This window comes from Phoxinus phoxinus (assembly GCF_949152265.1).
Source record: "Phoxinus phoxinus genome assembly, chromosome: 4".
In the NCBI taxonomy this organism is placed as follows: Eukaryota; Metazoa; Chordata; class Actinopteri; order Cypriniformes; family Leuciscidae; genus Phoxinus; species Phoxinus phoxinus.
The window spans coordinates 28508321-28526500 of record NC_136879.1 but is presented as its reverse complement, the minus strand read 5'-3'; the positions used below and the strand labels follow the sequence as shown (position 1 = coordinate 28526500).

At 38.6% G+C, this 18180-nt stretch overlaps 3 protein-coding genes across 3 annotated transcripts; 2 read left to right on the top strand and 1 right to left on the bottom strand.

The window, feature by feature from the left end:
• Nucleotides 1–232: 232 nt before the first annotated feature.
• Nucleotides 233–2617, top strand: dhrs13b.1 (dehydrogenase/reductase (SDR family) member 13b.1). The gene is made up of 5 exons (XM_079610890.1): nt 233–558; nt 673–791; nt 884–1007; nt 1575–1901; nt 2138–2617. Exons 1-5 carry the CDS (start codon nt 435–437, stop codon nt 2395–2397), a joined length of 954 nt encoding a protein of 317 aa, XP_079467016.1. The 5' UTR covers nt 233–434; the 3' UTR covers nt 2398–2617.
• Nucleotides 2618–3571: 954 nt separating this feature from the next.
• Nucleotides 3572–7905, bottom strand: gemin4 (gem (nuclear organelle) associated protein 4). Its single transcript, XM_079610889.1, has 2 exons — nt 7632–7905; nt 3572–7130 (listed from the first exon to the last, which is right to left on the bottom strand). Exons 1-2 carry the CDS (start codon nt 7639–7641, stop codon nt 3973–3975), a joined length of 3168 nt encoding a protein of 1055 aa, XP_079467015.1. The 5' UTR covers nt 7642–7905; the 3' UTR covers nt 3572–3972.
• Nucleotides 7906–7947: 42 nt separating this feature from the next.
• Nucleotides 7948–12529, top strand: dhrs13b.2 (dehydrogenase/reductase (SDR family) member 13b.2). The gene is made up of 8 exons (XM_079610886.1): nt 7948–8332; nt 8717–8899; nt 8985–9257; nt 9868–10197; nt 10595–10924; nt 11077–11166; nt 11763–11782; nt 12058–12529. The coding sequence occupies exons 1-8, from the start codon at nt 8257–8259 to the stop codon at nt 12064–12066; spliced, it is 1311 nt and encodes a 436-aa protein (XP_079467012.1). The 5' UTR covers nt 7948–8256; the 3' UTR covers nt 12067–12529.
• Nucleotides 12530–18180: the final 5651 nt, after the last annotated feature.

Below are 18180 nucleotides of genomic sequence, written 5' to 3'. Positions count from 1 at the left end.
ATTTCACATTTATTTTCCAATGTAGACTTTTGCATATTGTAGGCTAATGTTAAACTGTTTATTTTATGTTTTGGTAGAACAATGGTAATTGACATATTACAAAATGTTATCATCTATGATAACATTTTGTAATATGTCAATTACCATTGTATAGGGCTAACCAGCATATCGCGTATTGTTTTATAAAAGTATGTCCCATGTAAACACGTTGGTCCTGTCCTGACCTGACCCTGAATTAAAATTGTCCACGATTACAGGAAAACCATCGAGTGCCTAAGTAAAAAAAAAAAAAAAACTTTATTATACTACAACAAATGAACTACCCAACTCATCTGGTTAGTCAGTGCAACAGGTTATACAGGTAGGATATGTCAACCCCGGAATAGCTGTAGGTATTGTGGATTGTTACTTCCGTGTTGTATTTCTCGCTGAAAATGTCCGAGATATTGCTGATCGCGGGTGTTGTGATTGGGGTGCTGATGATATTTCGTACATATGTAAATGGAGCGCGATGCAAAAGCAAGGAAAAACTGCACGGCAAGACGGTCATCGTTACAGGTAAAACGCGTAATTTTATTGTATTATTATTTCCTTTTTAAGAATGTGTCAAGTCAATCTTTTCGTCAGTCGTTTTTAAATCACTTCATGGGAACTTTGTGACGGTGTGTGCAGGTAGTAACACAGGCATCGGTAGAGTCACCGCGGTGGATTTAGCGCGGAGAGGCGCGAGAGTCATTCTGGCCTGTCGGAACCAAACACGCGGCCAAGCTGCTGTTGATATTGTGCAAAGAGTGAGAACATTGTCCTTACTTATTAAACATAAGTTACTGTATGGTATTATAGTAATATATAACTTATACACTATGTTTTTGTTTCAACACAGGAGAGTAGGAGTAAAAATGTGGCGTACATGGAGCTGGATTTGGCCAGTTTGAAATCAGTGCGCTCCTTTACAGAAACTTTTCTCAAGACCGAGAGAAGACTGGACATCCTTATCAACAATGCAGGTTGAGTTTTGTTTAATTCGCAAACATATCATAAGCTATAAAATATTAATTCAATAGGCTATTTTAATAATTAAATACACTAGCATTCAAGCGTTGGGATAGGTTTTAATGCTTTTGAAATTGTCTCTTAATTTCACCTTGCATTTGTTTAAAAAAAACTGCAGAAACAGTAATATGCTGAAATATGAAATAGCTGCTTCTATATTTAATATACTGTCTGTATGTATTTAATACATATCTTATTATCCGTAATAGCTTTGTGGAACCTGATACAGTGTTTTCAGGAATATATATATATATATATTTTAAAAGAAATGTAAAAGTAACAGCATTTATTTAAATATAGAATGTAAATATTATTTAAATATAGAATGTGAATGTTTTTACTGTCACTTTATCAATTTAATGTATTGCTGAAAATAATTTTTAACCCCCCACAATATTCAGTGTGTAGGCTACTCCATTGTATTTCATGTCATCTGATTCCACCGATGCTGGTTTTGTAAGGAATATTTAATCAAAATCATACGTAAGTTCATACGTAATGCATGATATCTATATTTTTAGGAGTTTATATGCAGGGCACTACTGAAGATGGTTTTGGTCTTATGTTTGGCGTCAATCACCTTGGTCACTTCCTCCTGACTAACTTGCTGCTGGACAGATTGAAAGAGTGCGCGCCAAGCCGCATTGTCACCGTATCTTCATATTTACATAATCACGGTAACCTTGACTTTGACACTCTTCGCAACCACAAGGAGTTTGGAGTAGGTGAGTCTTTCTGGAATGTCTTCAGGATATATTCCCACAGCAAACTGTGCAATGTGCTCTTCACACATGAGCTTGCCAAGAGGCTGCAAGGAACCCACGTGACCTGTTACAGCCTCCACCCAGGTCTGTCTCTCTCCAACATCATACTGGTATTTTAGCTCTATCAAGAATTGAATATGTAGGCACAATTGATATTAGTTTACTCTACACTGCTAATTTCAAGAATCTAAGCAGAAACCTTGAGATTCAAAAAAAATTTTTATCACAAGCAACATTTTAGTCAAGTTGTGAACATACTTTTGACTTGTTTTATATTATGCAATGGCTAACCATTCATACCAACACTTTTGTATCTCCAGGTGCTATAAACTCCGATTTGGCCCGCAATTTGAATAAAATGTGTAGGAGGCTATTGAAAGGCATCGCAGCTCTGTTCTTTAAGGATGTAGAGGCTGGTGCCCAGACAACTCTACACTGTGCTGTGCAGGAGGGCATTGAAGCCCTGAGTGGCAGGTATTTCTCCAACTGTGCTGTGCAGAAAGTGAAAGCCATGGCTCAAGACGATGCTGTGGCCAAAAAACTATGGGAAGTGAGTGAGACATTAAGTGGTCTGTCCTGAAACCACTAAGAGATTTGCATGAGGTATATGTTGTACTCACTACACATGAGTATAATAATGTGAATTATAATTTTTAGCTACTATAATCGACTGTTTTGCAGATTTATGAAAATACCATGAGACTTGTAGTACCTGACTTTGACTTTAGTTTAAACAGATGATCCTCATGAGTTTACATTGTTGAAATTTTCACTTGGAATAAAACATTTTATTTGGGACAGATTGCCTTGTTGTTATTATGATGCTTGTTACCTTACCTCCAGAGAACCATTATCATTAGACATTTAGTAATACGACAGGCCTATATCACGATAATGAACATGTAGAATATTGTTATCGCGGGCACTTCAAAATACCGTGAATAATTATTTATTAGGAATTATTCCGATTTGTAGAGTGCATTTTAAGAATACTTTACCCACTAAGCTTTTAAAATGCACAACACCGCTGTATGCTGCATTAAAGAGGCACGTGCACTGATGTAAACAAGCCCAACCATAGCCTGTAAAAAAAGTTTATTATATTTAAATATTCAGTTCTTTTAGTTACAGGAAAAAATTATTAAACCTATTATAGTACGACAACACTTTTTTTGCAACTTATTTCAATATTGTGATATTGTATACCATGATAAAAGCTTCAGCAATTATCATCGCAACATGAAAATTTGAGTCACATGCCTAATTACCATAGAAAGAAAGTTTTGTGAAATACAGATGTACAATCATAAAATGATCATTAGAGTGCTTCTTTAGAATAGTTTGTATAAATGACCCCATTACCTGACCGATGGCACTGAAATAGGTGTCTTTAGAAATCACGCCAGTGTAGCAGAAATCCTGCCCTACAGCCAATTTCATTGGTCAACAACACAAGCAGCCTTTTATCAAGAAATTAAATAAAAATAAAATCCCGTTTTTTACGGGATGACAAGGATTAAGCCTAGTCCCAGACTAAAATGCATGTTTAAGATGTTTTAGCTAAAAGCAACTTATATCTTAAAATACGGTATGTCAGTGCCATTGTTTTGTCTTAAGATACACACCAGTAATGTTTTTTCTAAGGTATATAAAAAAAGTGTATAAAAAAGCTACTTAAATGTCCTAATTGAACTAAGGCCTAATCCTGGCTCAATCTAAACCCAGTCTGTGAAACCAGACCAATGTGTACTGTTCAGAAATATCATGGATGAAACTTCTCACAGCATTTATTCATCTAGGTTAATGTTCATCTCTACATTCGAATGCATTTTTAAAAAGCTATATAATTTAATATTAATGTATTTTGAACGAACATAAATTAACAGTAGTACATTTACAAATGAACGTTAACCTACATTCATAAATGCTATAAGAATAGTTCATTATTAGTTCATGATACCAAATGCATTAGCTAATGTAAACAAACAACATTATTGCAAAAGTGTTAGCAAATATATATTTGAAAAGAAGTGTTGAACACAACAAATGCTATGCACAATTATTTATTTAACTTTTTTTTTGTGACAACCCAACAACAACAAAAAAAGTAACTTGTGGTTTAGCAGTCATATTGCATTGAGTTCCTGATGTGATCTCATAACTGAGCTATCTTCTGGTGTAGAACAGCCTTCATATCTGCACACTGCAAATTGTCTGCGATTGTAGTGAAGAAGTGACGAGTGTCGCGTCCCTGCAGGGCAGTGCAGCTGTCGGGAAATGCTGAGAACACAGCCTCATAGTGGGTCAGAATCTCAAGTGCACACAGGAACAGCACCTCTGGCTGGCCAGGTATCATCACCTGCACATGGAGCACATGACAGAAGAGCTGAGTCATCACAAACAGAACTTCTTGACTGCAAGCTCCGGAGGATTTGGGAGATGCAGTGGTGGACTGCAGGGGAATCTTCTCTGTGACTGAGCTGATAATGCCTCTCATTGCATTGGCGTAAAGCCGTCCTGTGTGCACCCAGCCTTGAGGTGGCAGCCAATCAGAACAGCTGGAACTGCAAAGCAACTGGAAGACACGCAGAAGAAACACAGATAGGCGCATCTCTCTGGCAAACGAACGTAGGTCAAGTAACGGAAGGAAATCAACGTATTCTAAAGAGAATGGCACATAAAGTTTGCTTGACTGTAAAAGTTCTTGTAACACTTTTAGAAGTCTTTCCCATTCCCCAGATGTGCACCATGGGAGCAACTGACACGCGGCTACTAACAGGCCCTTACTGAACATGTTAAGGTCATCTGGTTTCAGAAGGTTTAGGGAGAGAGTTTCCAGCATTGTCTCATGAACACAGTCTGAAAGAGCACAGCATTCTAAAAATGCTACAAGTCCAGTACCTTGTCCATACTGAGGCAAGTCCAGACCGGACCACTCCTGCTCAGGAAGATCACAAACTGACAACAGAGAGCTTGGAACTTCATACTTGAAATGTTTTCCCCACACATCCTTCAGGTAAAACCGCATGGTCCAATCCAGTTCCTCCACTTTGCTATAGAGCCAAGAGAGAGCTCTGGACCAAACATCAGGTGCATGGGCCACTTCCTTCCCAACAATTATCCCCAGTGTGTGCAGTACAGACAATAGCAGGTCTTTGGACTCCATGGAGATTGGTGTCTCACCTTCTACCGGCTGGTCCCAGCACCTATTGCACTCATTCAAGAGCTGAGCTAGACAATATAAAAGCGGGAATGGAGAGCAGCTCATTATCCAGTGTGTTGAATCACTCATGGTCTCCTGGCTCAGTGCGCACTGAAGAAGTCGTAGACAAAACTCTAATTTGTTTGAGCTGGGAGATACTGGGAGAAGGTACGGCTGGACAAACACATGCAAGGCTTTTTCCGGAGGAAGGAAACTCTGCTTTTCTCCCATGCATCCAGTTATGTTGCACTTCATCATCTCAGTCAAGAATTGTAGAAACTGGTTCTCTTCTTGAAGTGAGGACAGCTTGCTCCACACTGTGTCCTGCAGGCATCTACACAGCAGGTTGTAGTTGTGAACTCCTGGTGAAGACACGAGACCTGAGAGCTGCAGGAGAATCTCGGCTATCAGAGTGTGAGCACCCAGGTTGACAACAGCCATGTGGCAGCATCGCCGCAAAGTGGCTTCAGGGTTCTGGAAAGCCACTCGGGCAACAGCAGAGACTGCTGCATCAAGGTTGCTATTTGCACCACTCTGAATGATGCTGTTGAAGGCCAGATTGAGCTCCTCAGAGAAGCCTATAGTTACCGAACTGGGAAGAAATCCATGAAGACCTTTTCTGGAGATGGAGAGCAATTCTGAAAGTGTAGCATTTTTGTCAGGTAAGGACAAGTGGGAAAATATGTCTACAATAATATCCTTGAGCTTTCTGCAGGGCTGAACATCAGAATCACTTTGACATTTAGCTGTAAGGGTGGAGATCAACATCATCAAAAGATCTTTGGTTTGAAACACACATGCATTTCTCTCTAGGCACTGAATCCACTCTGCCTCAATGAAATTTTGACTTAGTTTGGAGGCAAACAGTCCAGGAAGGCCTTCAAACCCCTCAAGATGATGGTCCAAGATGGTCATAGAAATATTTGCTACTTCTGCTGCAGAACATTCAGGAACAGTGAATGATAAAGATGCCAGTAAGCCTTTCAAAGTTACTCTCAAATTATTCAAAGTCTGCCCATTTCCAACCAGATCTTTAGCAAGTGATGGCTGCTCCAAAGACGGCAGAACTCTGCCCAGGCTATCTTTTAGACGGATCGCCGTGACACTTGGGTCATTGCTGGGCATCTTCAGAAGCCCCATAACCTCCCAGGAGCATATACTCTCAAGTGTGACCTGCATGGCCTGGATGAATGTCATTCCACACGGCTTGGTCTCAGCAGGAGTGAGAGCGGCAGCGAGGTCTCTCCGAACCTCACGTATGACCTCAATCAAGTCAAAACCATCATTCCCTTCATCTCTTTTTTTAAGGCTCACTATGCGAGAGATGTCCTGGAGTTTAACTTCAATGGAAAGATCAGCAGCACTGCTTAAAAGGTAGTTGGTATACAGTGTGTCCATGCAATTTGAGAGGGCAAAATTACACAACTCAGAGGAAGTCAAATGCTCTTTTATTTTCCTCAGCCCCTCAAATAGTATGTACACCATACATGTAGATGTGGATTCTGGGTCAGGTTTGAATCGTTTTGATGCCAGTGGCTCGGTCGTGGACGTCATGGAGCGTGAACACTGAGCCGTAAAGAGACGGTCTAAGGCATCAAGACATCCTCTCTTGCCCTTCAGTAGTTCCCACCACACCTCCAACAGTAGCTTCACATCTGCCTCTGTGCTGCTGCTTGTCACATGATCAACCAACAGCTTGAGTTCTTTGCACCGTTCAGCTGGTTGAAAGCACAACAGCAGCTCCACATAGATGGTAGGAAAGCTCATCGACTTTACCAGCTCAAACAGCACAATATGATTAATGTCAGGAAGGCTGTTCTGTACGGCAAACAATGGGTCTTCCTTCCATCTGATATCGATGTCCTCTTTGTTATTCACCTCTAGGATCTTGCTCCACACAATACAGAGAATCTTCTTTCTCCAATGGAGTCTGTCTTTGGAGTCTCTGAGCGAATGTTCGCATATCTCTTTGGCAGCTTTAACAATTGGAGATCCAATCCGATCCCAGTCCTCTTTCCTCAGAGACGACAGTGGCTCAGGTTGGCATATTTGATTGGCCAATAAGAATCCTCCCTGTAGCACAGCTGTCTTCTCACAGCTCAGCCATGACTCTGAAAAAGAGGTGGTGTATCAGGTAATGCTTCTTTCAGGTATGATAAATTATATTGTTTATTTGAAATTTATTTTATCATTAGAATGAGTTTTGTCTCTTGCACTAAGTGGATGTCATACAATGCGCTGATACGATGCATGAATAGGATGCTTTCAGAATTCTTCTGTTTTTGTTTGTGTGAATATAGATCAGATGGGACACTTTCTGATTATTTGGCGTTTCAATGGTGCTGATTAAATCTAAGCCCACGTCTAAAATATGATACAAATTAAATTGCTACATCGTGTCATCCTGTACTAGTGTAGGTCAGATGAACGTCATTCTAATTTATAAGAATAGAAGAACGTAAACTTAATAAGCGCAGATAACGTCATGCGCATGAATTAAATGATGGCATTTCACATAACCGTATATAATTTCAACATAAAACTAAAGGCGGGAAAGAAAAAGGGAACGCGCATTATCCTAATAACTTTTACATTAATAGATTATTTATTACCTTGCTCCATAACTGCAAGGCTTTCAAAGAAACGTCGCCAAATAAAGCAACAGTTAACTCATATCCACTGAATCCCCACGCTGAGAAAATGATCACGGTAGTTTCAGATGTTTATCTCTGGAAATCTGAGATAAACATTAGTTTTGAATCATCTGCTCAACACGTTTGATTTCTTAGTAGTTTTCAAATGAACAGAGTGCTTCCGCGTCAACGTAGACGGATGGAGAGAGAAAGAGGGCAGCGCCAGCTCGTGTTCCGCTTGCTGCGTTTCTCTAGCGCTCTCACGCGGACAATGAGGTAATAATTTGATTCGAATCTTTTGAATTAGTTCACCAAAAAGATTCGTTCACTTATTTATTGACACTCTCTGCAGCCAGGTTATTATCATTCATGAGTGACCGACACACATTTTTTTATGCTTACTGAAATGTGTCATTTTTACACAATTTGTCAAAGTTCATTCAGTTCGCTAAAAAATATCAACTAAAATATAAGTATGTGCGTGGAAGTGAACGAACGAATTGTTCAGTTAAGACTGAACGAAACACAACCAGTCGAATCAGTTTGAAGCGAAACGAAAGAGAAAGTATACATGTTTGCATGGCGCCGGATTTAGGAAACAGGGATGATTGTCCTGAGGACGAGACTTGACATTATGTTTTGGACTTTTGGGGGTCTTACCCTAGCTCTTTTATGCTTAGGTAGGCCTATTTATAAATATATTTACAAATGAATAAGGATTAACGTTATATTGCTGTAGAGTCACCGTCTCACCGACATCATTTTCCTTTGCTCGTATAATGTTATTATGTCAAAAGTTGTATTATAAATATAAAATTATCGAATTAAACAGAAGTATTATGTAGGCTACTATATCCATAATATTTTGAAGGAAATAACTATTAGAGGAGTTTAAAGTCACTTTTATTCAGCAGGGTTGTCTATATTTGGAACTGTGCTTTAGCTTGTTAGGGCCTATTATTATTTTCAGTTTTGATTAGCCTCACATTTCATTTACAATTAATTGAGAATTAAGTTTATCCTGTTATTATTCTCTGTATTTACTGATTTGTTTGTTTTGACAGGTGTAAATGGGACAAAGGCGGTTCATGATTTTCAATGGCTTCCTTGTCAGTTTGTGGATGAGAAATTTAATATAAATGAAGAGGGCCACACAGAAACCAAGTATATCCACAGAGAGGCTGTGCTTCAGTTTGGTAATGTCGGTGACAGCCCTTTACATCCTACTATTACCTTCCTCGTCACAGGTAAGCGAAAGTCATAAGTTGTAACCTTATTATTTCCTTCGCTCTTTAAATAATATTCTGTGTTCATTTGTTGTGTCTCATGAAGGTTCTAAAGTGGAAATGAGGCGTTATTTGGAGGGAGATGAGGATACATTACACTGTGAGATTCGTAGATACAGCACTGGAGGGATTGTAATGCGCTGGCCAATTACAGGAGCGCAAGATCATGACGTCTGGTTCACCTGTACACTACGCCATACACAAGGCTTGTTCGTCATCACCACCTTCCTCAGACACACACCTACGGCTTCTGCCCAAGGACAGGTGGACGATCTACAATGGATGCCAGTTAATGATAGGGATCTCCTGACAACATCAGGTAACAATCAAACAAGGAGGCAAGAGAGGCTGTGCCTCCTAAAAAATGAGACGAGAAAGTAATCCACAGTACAAAAATAAAACAATGCCAATATTCAACTTGTTATCAATGCTTTATGTCATATCACATTCAAACTTGAAATGAAAACATGATCTGTGAGGGATTTTAGTGAGCAATCAGTTTGGTGAAAGTAAATGTCTGTGATCATCATGACACCTGGAGTGTTTACAGAGTTTTGATGACTAATGATCCGCACGCAAGGTGACGATTAAAAAGCATGAAAAATGTGTTACTGCTTTCTTTATAGTTATTTTTTTGGAATAAAGTTATAAATGCTTAAATAAAAAATGCTTCATTTACATAATTAATGTCAAAATACATAATTGGTTGCTGTTTTCTTGATAGTGTAAGTTATGTTTATTTAACCTGAAAATGTGTTAAGTGTAACTGAACATGAATTTACTTTTCTTTTTTTTAAATCATAAAAAACAGTGAGGACCTCCTCATTTCAAAACACCACTGCATGCCACTGCAATCAAGGGATTCTACTTTTACCTTTCCCTTCAGCACATTTTAATGTTTCATCCTCTCTTCCATGTGTGTTTTCCAGCTGCAATGGTTGTTTTGACCCGGACTCCCTCCGTGGAGGTGGGATTCTTGCAGGAGCCAAACCTGCACTGTCAGTTTGCAGTGGATCATAAACTGCCTAATGCAACAGTGGAGTGGAGAATGCAGCGACACGGGGAGCGCAGCAAACTCTTTAGCTATTCCAGCCGCACAGGGAAGAGTGAAGGCAGCGGAGTGGCTGTCAAGGCCATTGCCGCTGGAAATGCCTCCTTCAAAATGAAACCCACTAGAAAAATAAGCGAGGGCACATACATCTGCTCTGTGATGGTTCCTCCTCTCCATGGCAGCCATGATATTCCCCTTAGTCTAAGTGGTGAGATTAAATTGACATTTATTTGTATATAGCTTTTTACAATACATTTTGTTTCAAAGCAGCTTTACAGAAAATGCATGTTTCAATTATTACAAGTGTTTCAAATATTAAAGCATTGAAACCACACAAGGTATTCCACCCAAAAATTCTGTCACTCTCATGTCGTTCCAAACCCTTTGTGGAACACAAAAGAAGATATTTTGACAAATGTTTCAGTGATTATTTTCTCCATACACTGAAAGACAAACAAAAACAGTTAAAACCTTCTTCAAAATGTCTTCTTTTGAGTTCCACAGAAGAAAGTTACACAGGTTTGGAACGACATAAGGGGGAATAGAATTTTGTTTTAGGTGAACTATCACTTTAATGTTAATTTTTTCCCTTTCAAACTCCACAGAACAACCCCGTGTGTCTCTGAATGTGGGCTCCACCTTGTCTATAACACTTGGTACGGACCAGAAGCTAATATGCGATGCAGAGGGGTACTATCCTTTGGACGTAAACATTGAGTGGTACCGTGAACCGTTCGGGGGCAGCCCTACACCTTTGTTCCTCAAGAATGTTCTGTACTCAAGTCATCGACTTCATCAAGATGGCACATACTCGCTCTCAGCCTTCTTCCTTCTCCAGCCTAGCATGGAGGACTCTGGATATAAGTACACGTGCAGAGTTTCCCATAAGTCCTTGCTCACTCCCATCCGCAAGAGCTTTAGCCTCATAGTTACAGGTGAATCAGATGCAACACAAAAACAGAATTATTCACACAATTGGAAAGTCCCTAAATATCCTTTCAATTAAATATTACAAATAACCACTAGGTGGCAGGCATGATGTACAATTATGGCTGACTTTCTTTCTCTCTTTTTTTTATTATCACAGAACCCGACTCTACCATGTGGTATATCAAAGTCTTTGGATTCATAATTTTCATGGTAGTAATTCTTTGTTATTTGCTGCCGTATCTTGCAAGTAAGTAATTTGTTGTTCATAAATCCCTTTGAATTATATTGTGCTTCCCACATTTTAATAGTTTGTTGCCAAATTTAACTTGCAAACACTATGCAACTTGTGTTCCTATTTGAACAATATGGTCACATTAGGAGCTAACACAAAAATCTTATTTTATATCAATAAGATATTATTGCAAATATTGATTTATTATATGCAGTGTTGGGTAAGTTACTTGGGTAATTAATTACATCTTTAAAACAGTAATCGAATTACTTTTTTGATTACTCTCGCTAAAAAGTAATGCATTACTTATTACTATTTACTAGAACAATACAAGGGCATGAACCTGCTCTTTAAATTCGGTCAAATTAATAATTTAAAACTGCATAAACCCTTGAACTATGTATTTAAAGGGAGAAGGTTACATTAAAAACAAACATTTTAATATTAGACGTTGAATTTTGATGTTAAATGCACTATTGTTTTATATTATAATTGTCCTATAGTCTATACAGTATGTAATTCAATTACCGGTATGTCACATTCACACTTGAAAGTACGAGGGTAGTGTGAAGTTCCAAGTCTAATGTTCTTAATACTTTCTCTTGTTTTAGGACAAAAGGCAGCAAAAAAGGTGAGGGATAGCTTTAAAGAATGGAAGAGTAACAATAACATATTTTGTGTAAATTGACACAGACTCCAGCTGTATATGACTGAATATGAATGAGATGAATAGGTTCTCTGTACTGTTTATGTTTGTGTATGTGTGTGTGCTGTGTGTTTTACACGTCTTTGTGGACATGAATGTGTAATTACTGGCATATGTGGAAGTGTGACGTAAGTGTGTGTGCATATTTGCCATATGTCCAGTCTCACGCTGTATGTTTACCTTGTGTCTCTTATGTGCAGAGGTTTTGAGAGCTCATGCCTGAGGTTTTAAAGTACGCCGTCATGGAAACAGACAACACATCCCTCCCTCCGTCTGTCTCTCTCTCTCCCCTCATCCCCGCCATCTCCTGCTGCTGCGTTCGCCAAGATCAGGTGCTCTTCATGGGAAAATGAGGAGTGTGTTGTGAGATGTAATTCCAGATATCATGGTTTATGTCCTTGTTTACTGATAAGGCACTGTGGCTCTCCCAAATCTGAAGAAGAATTTACTCATTGCTTTCTTGGTTGTATCGCTTTTGCACATCTGTAAATAATATCAATTTGGCAAGGAATTCATGATTGCAAAGTGCACTGTTGATTTTGATCTTTTGAGTTATAAGTGGGGAGAGGTATTAAAAATATGCCTCTGATGCGTCAAATAATGTACTTGCATTTTCATTTGAATATGTGGAAAAAAATGTTAGGATATAAATAAAATCTGTGTTGAATTTTGCATGTTCTGATTGCGTCAAACTGGAATATATCCATCTTCAGAGAACTTTCTGTGATGTTTGCGATGCTTTTTTCTGCTTGTGGTGAAAGCCAACACCAGTGGCGCTCTGAGGCCTGTGGGATTTTGAAGTATTCTTGGCTAAATACTCATCTCTGGACCACACGAAGCCCTCCTGCGAGGCATCTCCCTGACTCCCAGTTATCTAAACTATAAACACTTCACTCCGGAATGGCAGCTGTTCCTAAATGGCACTTGGTACATTCCCCTTCTCACAGTACCCTCCTCATCTCTCTTTCACTCTCTCTCTCATCGCAGCTCTCTTCAAATGCACAATGGGGCCATTATAAGGAATCTTGTATGTGAATTCAGAATCTTTAGACTCATGTGCATGCGAATCGATGACGGAGAAAAACAAGCTTTTGTTTTTATCTCAAGGTTTATCCTGTGGTGATGCTCTTTGGGCTCATTGGAAACTAGCGTGCCTGGTGGGTCAGTAGCTAGAGGAAGGTCAGTGCTCAGCCAAGCTTTGCAGTTCTACAGAAACAGCTGCCCTGGGACCGTATGAGGCTTATGCCTTGAGAAATCAAGAGTCTCTATTACACCAACTGCATAAATGATGGGCTGCCTGCCCTTGACTTGTGATCTGTTATTAGCCCTGTCAGTTTCCATTCGACCTGTTGGCATTTTAAACAGCGTTCGGCAGTGGCTTGTTTTTATTCCGGCTAATGGGTTGTGGAAGTTAGATCATTTTTCTAGCACTAATTAATCAATCAAGCTGAGCTAAAGAATGATTGGAGTTGATTAACCCTCTCCGAACCTCCATGTGCTGCAATTGGCCACCATGTGGCCCTGGTTTCACCACAGATGGGATTTAAAAACAAACAGGCCTGGTCACTCTGGGAGTTGTAATCCAGAGAGAATTGAGGGAACGGCTTGTTTTGTTTCCAAAGCCCAGAAATACAGAGCCATGTGATTGCTTGTGGTGGTCAGTGCTCCGGGGAAATCAATAATGGCTGAATTGGTTATTCATAGTTGGTGGATAAATATTTCTCTAATGGACTTTCAGGCACAATGACAGGATTTTCAATGAAGCTGCTCTTAAAGAGACAATTCACCCAAAAATGAAACTGTCAACATTTACTCACCCTCATGCAATGTTATTTTATTATTATTTATATGCTATAACTATATCTATTGTAAAAGAAAAAAAAAGAAGCTTTTATTTTTATATTTTCAGTTTTCATTTTAGTTTCAGGTTTAGTAATTTTTGTTATGTGTTTTTGTCATTTGTATTTAATTATTGTTCTTTTTTAATATATATTTCTTTAGCTTTAATTCATTTTTTTATTTTATTTTTTGTTATTTTTAATACTTTAACTTAATTTGATATCAGTTAGTTGCCAAGGCAATATTTCTATTGTATTTCAGCTGTATTTCATCATACAGGCTTGGAATCAATTGAGGGTGAGTAAATTATGAGAATTTTTTTTTTTTTTTGTGAACTATTTCTTTAAGGCCATATTTTATGACCTCTATAGTCTGCTGTCTCAGACATCAGGGAGTATGATGCTTAATTTCTCTTATTCCAGTCACCGGCAGTTTAAGTTGTGGTTAAGTGTTTGTATGCAGAGCAAATTTGTTCTCCTGACTGTACCAGATGGTCTACTACTTTAGAGAGTATCTGCTCAGCATTTGTCTTAGCAGACATAATTTGTGTCAAATAAACTTGCTAGACATTTGTCTCCCATAAAATTCCAGCTTTCCAGTAAACGTTTCAACAGACACTTTTAACTTTTCCCCCTAATTCTTCACCTTATCATCGGGATTATTTGACTGTTTGTCTTTTTATCCTGTCTAATTTTCCTCTCCATATGTCCCGCTCCCCCTTCCTTTCCTGTGTCTCTGTGTGTTTATTTTTCCTGTGATGTCCTGGCCTGTGTGGCCTGTGTTTGAAGTCTGGTGGCGTGAAGATCCAAAAGAGAGACTTTCCCTTGGATTCTTTGGTTCTCTGGTGAGGGCACTGGCTTCATGCTCCGTCAGACCCTCACATTTAATCGGTGAGATAGAATAGCATGGAAAGACTTCTGTGCTCGCAACACGCATCAATCTGTCTGAGGTTTCTGCCTTTTAAATTTGAACCTCTCTCGCTCGTCTCTCCCGTTACTGTCTTCCCACCCTCCTTACATCTACGCTCGGGCTTCTCCCTTCAGACAGCACTGCCAAGACTATAGCTGACATTACGACTTGTATTATTTTTAGAGTGTGAGATAGTTGGTTGAGACACTGTGTCTTCTGACAGCACCTAATGACACCTATGAAGAACCGATATGTGTAGTAAAGATCAGGATATAGAGATGTGCTAGACATCAGCGTCATGGTTATTTAATCGTTTTGGGATGTCCAGCTCTAAATAGAGGTTTAAGTAAATCCATGCCTGGCCTAAGGTTCATCACAGAGTGCTTCATCATTACAGATGTTGGGGTTAAGTGGGCCTGGTGAGCTGGTCTGGCAATAAAATACTTAGTTTAAATACTACCAAGATATAAACACGTTTATGGCTGTATAATTTAGCGTGTTCGCAGGCGTAAACATTTTAGCATCTGGAATATGATTTATACTATTTTGATAACTGTGAGACAAATCGAGTTATGAGATCATATAAAAATTTGAGTTTTCCACTAATGTATTAACTAAAAAACATAATAAACAATGGATAGCAGTTACTATATAGACATTTCTTGAAACACAAAAGTTATTTTTATTGTTATTTTTTTTCATTTTTTTATGATAAATATAGGTTACAAGGCTGCATTTATTCTAAAAAAGTAATATTGTGAAATATTATTACAAATTAAAATGAATGTTTTCTATTCGAATATATTATAAAATTTAATTTATTCCTGTGATGTCAAAGCTGACAAAGTCTTCAGTGTCACATGATCCTTCAGAAATCATTCTAATATTCTGATTTGGTGCTCAAACAACATTTCTTATTATTATCAATGTTGAAAACAGTTTTTTATTCAGGATTCTTTGATCAATAGAATGTTTAAAAGAACAGCATTTATTTGAAAATCAATCTTTATAAATAATTTTAAAGATTAAACATTATAAATGTCATTACTGCCACTTTTGATCAATTTAATGAATTTTTTTCAGTAGTGTATAATGTTAAAAATGCTTTCTATTTCAGGTAAATGCAGTTTTTTTATTCATCAAATAATCCTGGAACAAAAATGCTTACAACATTGATAATAATTGTTTCTTGAGCAGCAAATCAGCATATTGGAATGATTTATGACGGATCATGTGACAGTGAAGACTGGAGTAATAATACTGAAAATTCAGCTTTGCATCACAGGAATAAATTACTTTTTACAATATATTCAAATAGAAAAACAGTTATATTTCACAATCCAATTTAATCCAATAAATCCAATAAATATTTAAAAATCACCTTAAAGAACTATAATGACCCCCAAAGCATCCTTCAAAATGAATTCAAAGGGAGGGTGAATTTATATAGGACATTACTATCATATGCATTTAATTATACAGTGATCCTGTGGGAGACTGCTTTCTAATAATATCAGTCCAAGAAAAACTTAGTCTGAAGATCTGTTTAAATGGGTTGGGAGTTTGTCTGAAAGGGGATCTAACACATCAACACATGGAATTAGGAGAATGACATGAATGAAAATGACTATGGCATATAAAGGTCTCAAAGCTTGATGATAATAGTTTACTGTCTCTCAGCAACCATTGCTTTGATGTAGTGCTTATCGGTTAAGTCGGTTAGCATGCAACATATACCTGAACTCACACCGCCTGAGGCTGTTGTTGTTGTTTTTTCTGTAAAGCGCAGCACGGACAGAGAACAGAAGGGGTAATTGTTCCTCCACGCCGTCTGTGGAACAAGCCTGTGGATCCATGTTAAATGAATGCCAACTAAGAAAACAAAACCTGATGAAAGTGCTTAGCTGAAACAAAAACACACCTTTAAAAAATTTAAAGGGTTGAAGATAAGAGAAACAGCCATGTACCGCTACGTGTACAGCGCACACACACACACACACACAGCCTCCCTGCTGCCTTATTAGAAAATTGGCCTGTGTATCACACATGTTTGTGTAGTGCACACTCTGTCATGATGTCATGGGGCAGACATACTAAAATGCTTAGCAATCGTTCAAAGCTGTAGACCATATATGATTATGTTCTCCGAGACCTGCCAGGAAATATCGCCAGGCTTTTCCTTCAGTCATTTGGCTCTCCAGATGCAGAGGTGATTAAAGATGAAGCTGTCAGCTGAAAGTGAGCTTCAGAAAAAATGTGACGCCACAAACCGAGTGATGACTCTGACATCCGCACAGCTCGCCTCTATACTGCAGCACTGTACTGTAATTTAAAGGCGGCCATCTTTATGTCATCTGTTATTTTATAGGAATCTGGAGTAGGGAGGATTTTAGGATCCCAAAGCCGTTCCCCTGCTGAACTCCTATAAATCTGTGACCGTCCTTGAATGTAGCCGATTCAAAGAGTGGTTTGTTGGTAAAGCACGTCACTCTGCATTTGATGTTTTTCCTGCTTGTAATCTGATTCCTATGATGTGGTGTGATTTGCGCAGAACTGACCGAGGAAAGAGAAGAGAAGACCAGCTGAGGGGTCAAAGGTGGGGAGCAGACACCCTCCCCTGCAGCGCTACACGAGAAGGGTCAGCAGGGCAGATTCCCAGCCATTAAAACGGGTAGGGATAGAAAAGCCTTGCAGGCCACTGCCCTCCCCTGACCCCTGTCTGCTCGTACGCCTTGTGGACCTAGTACCGAGCAATGAAGTCATCCACACCTTTTTATCAGGTCTTCTAGGGGCCTGTCATTCTCTCTATCTCTTTACCTTGTCTGTCTTTCCTAACATTCTTTATCTTTCTCCCATTAGTCATTTAGTGTTTGTGTGCCCCTGTCAGCTCAATCAAGTGTGTTTGCAGTACAGACAGTCATCAATAGCTCTGGCGCCCGTCGCAGGCCTCCGTGTTCCTTCTTTTCATTTAATATGGAGAAGTTTATTGCACAGCTCTCGGAAATATTTCATTTTGATTGGTCAGTCGCAACATTCCATGGTCAAATATTTTTGCATAATGCCCTTTAAACTGTATTTGATCATTGTTCCTGGCAGACAGTCACCTACATTGTGTTAGTATCTCGTTAGTGTCTTTCTTCTCACACAATAAAATGTTGATACAAAAAAATATTTTTTAACTCAAATCATTGTTTCATGCCCATTATTCAAATGCATTATATAAATGCAGGCAGGGGCATTGATTTTTCTTAAAATTGTAGCAACAGATTTTTTCTTTCACTTTTTGATGGACATCCAAGTGAAATGGATTTATTGGGGGAAAAAATTATGTAGGGCGGGACTTCTATCCATCTCTTGTCGAATTGGATGAAGTCAAATTCTAAGCAAGGGGTGGGGTATGGGGACGAAATGTTTGGAGAAGTTCGCCATACTATTTTACACGTCTGTCACATATTTTAATAAAAAATCACAAGGTCAACAAAAAAAACATACACCTGGATTAATCAACACAAAAAGATCAATAACTTTTACTGATTTATTTTTTTTGTACTGAGCCCTAGACATAAATATATGAA

Excerpts from the sequence above, each read along its gene's own strand:
- dhrs13b.2 (XM_079610886.1), top strand. The coding sequence starts at position 8,257 with ATGATTGTCCTGAGGACGAGACTTGACATTATGTTTTGGACTTTTGGG. Across the intron at positions 8,900-8,984 it reads TATTACCTTCCTCGTCACAG|GTTCTAAAGTGGAAATGAGG; the intron begins GTAAGCGAAAGT and ends TGTCTCATGAAG. Across the intron at positions 10,925-11,076 it reads CTTTAGCCTCATAGTTACAG|AACCCGACTCTACCATGTGG; the intron begins GTGAATCAGATG and ends TTATTATCACAG.
- dhrs13b.1 (XM_079610890.1), top strand. The coding sequence starts at position 435 with ATGTCCGAGATATTGCTGATCGCGGGTGTTGTGATTGGGGTGCTGATG. Across the intron at positions 792-883 it reads CTGTTGATATTGTGCAAAGA|GAGAGTAGGAGTAAAAATGT; the intron begins GTGAGAACATTG and ends GTTTCAACACAG. Across the intron at positions 1,902-2,137 it reads CTGTTACAGCCTCCACCCAG|GTGCTATAAACTCCGATTTG; the intron begins GTCTGTCTCTCT and ends TTGTATCTCCAG.